The 8,989-nt window shown below is 31.6% G+C and overlaps 1 protein-coding gene across 1 annotated transcript in view; it reads right to left on the minus strand.

Annotated features, from left to right (window-relative positions):
* Positions 1–2,909: 2,909 nt before the first annotated feature.
* LOC117118190 (type 1 phosphatidylinositol 4,5-bisphosphate 4-phosphatase-like) overlaps positions 2,910–8,989 on the minus strand; it is a 15,719-nt gene continuing 9,639 nt past the window's right edge. Inside the window, exons 6-8 of the mRNA XM_033262708.1 lie at positions 7,698–7,788; positions 6,840–6,894; positions 2,910–6,223 (exon numbers count right to left, since the gene is read on the minus strand). Coding sequence (XP_033118599.1) covers positions 6,147–6,223; positions 6,840–6,894; positions 7,698–7,788 — 223 coding nt within the window. The 3' untranslated portion in view covers positions 2,910–6,146. The remainder of the gene's footprint in view (positions 6,224–6,839; positions 6,895–7,697; positions 7,789–8,989) is intronic.

Raw genomic sequence — 8,989 nt, forward strand, 5'->3', positions numbered from 1 at the left:
TCTCTTCGCTCACCGGTCTCGCTGTAAAAAAGATAAAATACTTGAAGCAAGTCTAGAGGGTGCACTGCCTATGCAGTTTATCGAGATAAACATGATTCATGTTTTAGTGTTCTTGTTAGAATTTGATGCAAGTGTATTTATTTGCCCAAAATGACAATTGTGAAATGTGGTTTCTGTCCACACTTAACTCAATAAATACAACAATAAACTATTTTTTATTATCATAAATGTTCATTTTATTTATCATTATAATACATCAAGGTAAAAACAAAAAAATAAATCAAAAAACAAAGTTCTGAATATTTGATGATAATGAAATAACTCAAGCCCAGCCATATTATAAAAATCATCACTAAAGTTGGGTGAGGAGTACTACTGTATATTAACTTTGATTTGATAATTACAAAGATTGTCAACATGCTGCAGAAAGATGCAGGGGTGAAACATAGGTTTTGAAAACTGTCCACACTCAGGATTTCTGTGATTGGCCCAAATAAAGGCACTTGTCACAAAAAAACTCAGTGTGGACAGAATATTACATTAAAGATATATTGAAGGATTTACTGAAGATAAATATGGCAAACCTTCCAACAACAAAAATCGTTCCAATATACAGAATGCCAAAATAATTATCTTCAACAAATATAGAAAATGTAATATTTATACAGGGTGAACAAGATTACTTTTGATCTAAAATTCTTGAAAACAGGGAGGAGGCCTTCTTTTAAGCACCCGACAGTTGTCGGCCGACGTAATTGTATGGACAACGCACCACCATGAAATGCGCACAACAGATAGTTTTTTTTAATGACCGAAACAGAGTTGGATTTGTTGGCCAGTGGTTGTATGACCGTCGTACGATACACTGAATGCCCACCTTAAGGCCATCAGCTCTTTAGAATCATTGTTGTAACACAAGACCTGATCTACACCTAGGACAAAATAGAGTATGAAAACCACCACTATTCACAATATGCAATTCTAAGAATTGTAATTCTGAAAAAAAAAAAATTAATAAAGAAACAAATGTTGCAGCAGAAAAAGCTGGATGCAGGCAGGCAAAGAAATGAACATCATTTTTACTTGACCTAAGCATGACATTGCAATTTCATTGGTCATGTTAAAGAATATAGAAATCTTCAATCGCATCATGTAGACTATCAAAATTTATATAGCATTAACAGAGGTATTTATACTTCCCTGGAAATTATGTACAGTAAAGTGTAAAACAATCAGGGAGCCTTCAATCATTTAATGCTTCAATGGCAGAAAATTAATGGAAATACTCTTTTAATTTCATTTTGTCTGAAAATCCTATCTCTTTAATATAAGTATTCAATAGTATTTACCTTAAAAACTATGAGATTATATTACATACTGTATGTATTTATATAGCTTTTTTTTTTAATAACATGCCAAATAATGGTTGAAATGCAAGCTCTGTCCAAATTATCATATTTTTTTTTGACAAAAAAAACTGTGGCATGCCCATATTTAGTCATGATGTGCCTATATACGGTGGCCATGATGTGATTTTCACATGGACACAAAGTAGAAGGGACCTGTGCTAAATTTTCCCTAGAACGGGGACACATGAAACATTCTTTTTGTCATGTGAATCCGGTATAAGTATACCTTGTGGTAGCATGTATGTAGGCATGTTGAATGTTTTTATCAAATGAAATTTGACAGTGTGGACAGGGATTTAAATCACAGTTCCAAATGATCATGTGATAATTGAGTGCGAGTCAAGTCAACAAGAAGACTGTTCTGTGGTATGCCTGCTGTGATGCAATGCACAGCTACAATGTTATTGCTTAACACTGACAACATGAAAAGTTCAACTATTTCATGAACATTTGGACCCTGTGACAACGTAACTGCAAACTTTGGACTCTAGAGGGAGCCATTCTGTACACTATTACAAATCCATTAAAATGAAGTGAATCTATGAAAAACCATTATTATCTTGAGAAATTTAACAGTTATATAATACAGAAAACAAAAAGAACGACAACTACTATACAATCAAAAAAATGATACATGAAAATGAATAGAATTGTGGAGGCTACACATGACATCAGCTGCACGCATCAAACCAACCTCATCAGTACAACTTCTTATTGAATAAGGCATGTAGTGTTAATTACATCATAGATATTTATGTAACAGAAAATTCAGAGCCCCAATACTTATACTTGTGTATATCTATACATAAATGAATATTATAAGAAATCTACAAAAAAGGTGTGTATATATATATATATATATATATATATATATTAGGTTGAAAGCAGATCATCTAGACAACAGTGCTCAATACATAAGCAGAGCAATATAAAATCAAAACAAGATGACGCTTGGTTACAAATTCAACATTTTATTGCACTACAGGCTGTTTCATGAGGTACTTCCTCAATCATCAGGTGCTAGGAAACAAGTACATTTTTTTAAAATTCTTAAATGGACTGCACTGTGTAAGTACAGGTTTTTTACAGATTCTCTACTGTAAATTAATGTGATTCCCCTAACTATTCCTATTGTCAAATCCTTGAAATAATTTATGTGATCAATTTATAAAGTGATATCATATATACAATTAAAAACCTAAGAAGTATTAATGTAAATATACAGGTAATTCAGTCAGCGAACCAAACCCTCTGTTTTGAAAGAGCATCACAACCAATCTGCCACGTTTTAGGGATGAACGAATAAAGAAAATGTGTGTCTACTGAAGAAGTTGTGTTGTCTTGTAATTTCTGTGCTGGTAATAAATAACCCAAAAAATACTAATAATAATGCTAAAAAAATAATAATAAAAACAAAATGTATATTTATATGAACAAAACAATAACAATCTGGTAATAATGGATCATTCATAGGTTGAAATAAAAATCGAAATAACCAGATTTCAAAAGAATTTGATACTTTAATTAAACTTGGCATATATTACACCATAATTTAACTTGAATTAAAAATATACTAGACTCAAAATAAAGACTGCCCAAATGTATCCATAAAAAATCACAACTATTTTTGGCAACAATAATTTCTCTATTAACTAATTAATCAATCAATTAATAAATGAAATTTGCCCTTTGAAAAAATAATAAATATTATAATTGTCTTTGATATATAATGATGAACATTCTATAGGTAACTTTAGTTTGATACAGTACTTTATTTTCTACAGTTATGTATATTTTCTTTATCAAAGTGGTTGAGCAAGGATTTTCCTCCTGAGAGGCATGGTAAAAAGTGGATCAGTAGACATGGAGCGACTACAATTCAGGAATTTGGCTTATTTAATCTAAATATTTTAGAAGCCAACAATCTGTACAAAAATTTGTTTTTTCCCTCTCGCCGGCACAACCCCGCCCCCCAGCTTTTCAGCTTAAATCAATCTTAAACATTCATGACGTAATTATTCTCACGATTATTTACATAATACCGTGCTTCCAGTAATAGTTTCTCATCATTTTAAACTGTAAACTAAAATTTGACTGTGACCTCTATAAATACGTAGAATTTTTTAGAACTCACTGCAAAATTATTTTTTCTTCAACACCTTGTTCATGGATGACAAACTACCATTTTGTTTTTCTATCTTTTTCTCTCATTTAGAATGTCAAAAACCAAAACTATGAATGTAGTTAAAAAATTCTAAATTTCAGTAGGCCTTAGAAAATGTATGTACATTAACAGACATATAACGGACACTACGCTTACATGATTAACAATATAATTTGCATCATTTCTTAACAATTTTGCTTAAAAAAAAAACAGTATACGCCAAACATTAGAGAATATACAAACATTGTTTTAATATCATGTTTGGTATGTTTCAAAAAAATTGCCGACACATTTATCTACAATATATGCATATCCCTAGTATGTGCACCGAATACCTGGTTTACACAAGATATAATGTTACACTGGACACATGCTAAATATATTCCTACCGAAATACCGTCGTTTCCACATGAGACAAAAATATACCATGCTTAAAATTGGTACAATTTACAAGATGTACATGATGCAGCATTAAGATAAAACCGGTTTTACACTAGGCAAATTTATTCGTGCGTATCAAAAGTGTCAGTTTGCTTCCCGAGTTCTGATTGGTTGCACATTTATTCACTTCGCAAAAAGTAGAAACAGTTTAAACTACTGATTTCGCGGAAGCGAATAACTCTGATAGAAATGTGAATGCACATGCTCATGAACCAACGCTTTCGATTCGTGTGAATAAATTCACTTAGTGTAAAACCGGCTTAAACCTGTGCCTCATTACCATGCACACAGACCTATGCTTAATATCTCAAGAGTGTTTGTTACAACCCTCTGCAATGTCCATTTGCCTTACATGAGTTTTAAATATGACGAATGCTAGCCCTTTCCAGACTCTCAAATTATATTTGACAAACAACTGTTGTATGCCCATATATAGTCATGATGTGCCAATATTTGGTCACGATGTGATGTCATCATGACCATATTTAGGCATGCCACATGTTTTTTGTCAAATAAAATTTGATAGTGTGAACAGGGCTTTACTCAGATGAGCATTCACATGGACACAATGTAAAAGGGGCCCTGTGATAAATTTTTCCCTAGCACAGGATACATGTAACATTTTTGTTCATGTGAATCAGGTGCAAGTATGCCTTATGATAGATAGCATATTGGAAGCATGTGGGGCAGAAGTAAGGTATTGGTCTTCTTATTAAAAGAGCAGTGGTTCGATTCCGAGGCTGGTTGTTTGTGTCCATGTTGTCTCTCTCTACCTAGGAGTATAAGTGGGTAAATGGTACACTAACTCTACCTGCGACATTATGGACTACTCCACCAGGGAGGTGGGTATTGGCTGTGACCAGGAAAATGCATTAAGCTTTATGCATTATGCCAGCTAACTGTATTATGCCATTTTGCCTATTGTAATTGGGTTGATTTTATATTCACCCAACATGCCTTCTTTTATATTTCTTACTTACAATTGCTAACGCCCTAATTAAGTAATTCATCTTAGTAACAATATGTACAAATTTTACCAGGATCAAAAATATCCTGAAGAATGGACCTTTCCGCTAAGCACCGCCCCTTGGATATTGTTGCTAAGGTCCCACAAAGATTAATTACATGAATTTGTGTTTGTGAAACAAGCTTGTACCATCTTCATTGGTCAGTTGTTAAGTTTGATTGACACTCCGGAAAAGTTCATTATGTAGGGGAAAGGGAGTAATGAGTAATAATAATTCATACTGTATACAAGTTATAAAGAATTTTAGAATATTATATTTAATTTTTATATATTTATTTGTAAACCTATTTGGAGATTATACATGTTTGTATTTTATAAGCTCCCTTTTCCATATATTAAATTATTTTAAATCTACTTCAAATATGATTTTGTCAAATATGGATTACTGAGCATGTATGCTGAGCTAAAAGAGCATGTATGCTGACCTACAGGGGCATGTATGCTGCCCTACAGGAGCATGTATGCTGACATACAGGAGGATATATGCTAACCTAAAGGAGCATGTATGCTGACCTTAAGGAGCATGCATGTCAACATACAGTAAGCAACCACAATAACTTTATAATAGTTAGAATGAAGTCATCAAAATGAATATAAACATAAAACAGAAATAAGTAAATTCTTTTTAAAGTTCAAAAAGTATTTACTATGATCCGTGTATAATTTATGAGTTCTGAAAAATATATCTACTTTCTTATATGCAAATTAAAATTTATAATCTGAAACAAAATTAAAAGCATACAGAAATGATGATTTATAGGACGTAATTTCATGAATGCTTATATATTTGTGTACATACATATGTAAATATCGCACATTTCATAGATATCATTTGATTCTGTGTACTGTATGATGTAATTGATTAATTATCATATTACACATCTGCAGAGCAAAGGAATGATTAACAGTAGTTTAAAAATATAAAAATACATTTTCACTAAAAATGATGAATTTGTGAATCAGGGGAAAAAAACATTTTTAGTTGGTAAGTATACCAGTTCTGTATGCCTCAGTGTCAGTTTTACTTAGCTGGAGTCCTATTCAATGCAGTCACATTAAAACACTCCATTGTTTAATCCAACTCACTGTGCAGGCCTCTATGCATTTATTCTATATAGCTTATCTTCATCGTTCCATAATATAGTGCTCGGATCAAATTCAGGATTCCAATAACAAAGGCACCTTTAAAAAAAAGTTATATAAATATATTAAGTCATTACACCTGATTAAGTCAGACTGTTGTCAAAAGCTTGTGTATTAAATAATTGTAAGTCTATAAAGTGATACTACTACCAGTGTGTTAATAAATTAAGTCAGTAATTGAAACATTATTGTGAGTGAAGGAAAAGATTAATGTATCAAGAATAAGCTTCCTCTGCTAAGAACAATAAAGACATGGACATTAGTTCTACACTCCTGATGACATAATTGTTGTCGAAATATTGAATCCTGACACGATGGCGTGCATTTCGATACTTGGATTATGTATTAATACTATTGTACTACATTGCATACAACACTAAGTTTATTGTTAATTTGTGTATTAAAATAGATTTATACAAATTTTACATCATCTAAAGTATTACATTATGTCTTAAGAGAAAGAAATTTTTTGGCGTACATTCCGATACTTGGATTATGCATTAATACTATAGTACTACATTGCATACAACATTAAGTTTATTGTTAATTTGTGTATTAAAATAGATTTATACAAATTTTACATCATCTAAAGTATTACATTATGTCTTAAGAGAAAGAAGTTTTTTAAAATAATAAATTAATGAAGAGCAATTACCGATCCACAGGAAATATATGCCGCCTGAGTTTTCGGCTACAGCATATGTTCCAATCTATGAATAAAAAAAATTAATATAAATGTTTAAATTTGGTTTATAATTGGCAGGAGTCAAAAGTGTACCACAGGTCACAGGAGTCTACTGGAAATTAGCGCATTCCCCGGACTTCCGCAAGGAAGCAATAACCTCCCAGAAATTAACCCATATCCTGCAAATTCAAACTGTTTATGCTTTTCAGCTCCGATTGCACTGTCAAATTTATGCGACAAATAAATGTGACATGCCCACATTTGAGTGTTATGATATCATCATGCACCTATGGACTGGGCACACCCCCCAATTATTTGCCTATCACACAGTGGACCACAGTTCACTAATTTTTCAATTAGTGGGTGCTTTTTTTAGGTTCGTGTGCAAAAAAAACCCCGAATTTATAAATTTATAATCTGTATATATTATTTTAGAAATATTAAGATCTAAAAATGTTATTTATATAGTATATTTATTAATACATGCATTTTTCCTATTATAAGGCCTAAATAGGCTCCATTGAATGGTGATTTAGCTCACTGTGATGATATACCTGTGTAATGTTTGTCTACCATTATTATAGTTATTGTTTTGTGTTATACTATAGTATCATAATAATAATAATAATAATAATTTTATGAATAAATTAATGGATCAATGAATCTATCAATTTATAAATTTGTGAAATGTTTATATACTGTCTCTTTTACAATTTTACACATGATACATAATTGAATGAATAAATGAATAACATTATTATAACAATGCCAACAGTTACAATGCACCAATGAATAAATAAACAATGAATAATTATGGTGTCTACTTACAGTAACTCCAATACCAGCTCCAAGGAAAATAAGTCCAAGAACAGTGTAAATTATGCAGCGATTCTTAGCATATTGGGAACCAACAGACGATCTGACGAAACAATAAAATGTAAACAATAATAAAACATAATTTAAATACTGTACATCATATACTGCATATATCTTCAAACAAGCGCAGTAGCCCTTAAAAAAATTTTTTGGAGGCTTCAGTGTGGCACTTATTCAAGAGCGGTGCTTATTAAATATATTGGTGGGGCACTTTCCATGGCCGTTTCCATGTGACCTATCTCACATATTCCCACAGTTTGGTAGGCCTATCATAGGCCCTACATCATTGTAAATAAACATTTACAAAGATATGTTTGTGTTCATCGTGTTTATTTATTTATTTGAACACTGTATACATTGTATTTAAAATCCTGTTTCTCAAAGTGTTTCTTTACACACAGGGTAATACGTACTCTGGAATGAGCACCGCAGCACTTATTCGAGAGCAGTGCTATGTGGAAAAATCATGTTTGGTGCAGAGCTTACGGTATTTGAGGATTTAGGGTAAATAAAAAGTGAATGGGGAAAAATATCCATATAAAGATATAATTATCCAACCTAAGCGTCAGAGTATTTATTCACTCTTTCAGTAATCTGATTTTTACGGGATTAAGGATAACATCTAGTTGCTCACAAAGTTCCTTCAGTAACAGCATCTGCTGACCACATTGGCAATTCAAATACAGATTTGTTCACTCGCTTTATACAAAACCATAGTGAATGAGGCCAATATGGTTTTATTTCAGGTTTTTTTTTTATTTGGCCTAATACAACTTATAATACATGTTAACTTATTACTGCATTTTGGACATATTTAGATTAATAATTGATTTAAATATACTTTATTTGTTCATGCAAAAAGTCATTTGAAAAAGAATACTATATTGAGGTTTAATTGATCAAACATACAATTATATAATAACAGTGCGTTAGGCGAGACTCTCTTTATACCTTGTTTCGCGAACATATTTTTCCAAAGATCTTAAGGAGGGTGGAGAAAAAATAAAAATAAAAATTTGTGTTCTCATTTACAGTTTTGCTAAAAACATCCAGACGGGAGAGAAACTAAAAATAAAATTTCATTGATGAATGTAAAGAGTGTAGTAATTGGGAATGCTATGGTTCACTGCTAGCTGTAACTCATTTGCTAAATTTTGCTTGTAAAAATGGTAACAGGTCTATACCCATATTTCGGGTTTATTCTTAAGTGGTTAAAAAAAAAAAAAAAAAAAAAAAAAATATAT

This window comes from Anneissia japonica, unplaced genomic scaffold (genome assembly GCF_011630105.1).
Source record: "Anneissia japonica isolate Jap-2015-1 unplaced genomic scaffold, ASM1163010v1 scaffold11779_len1430905_cov172, whole genome shotgun sequence".
Taxonomy (NCBI): domain Eukaryota; kingdom Metazoa; phylum Echinodermata; class Crinoidea; order Comatulida; family Comatulidae; genus Anneissia; species Anneissia japonica.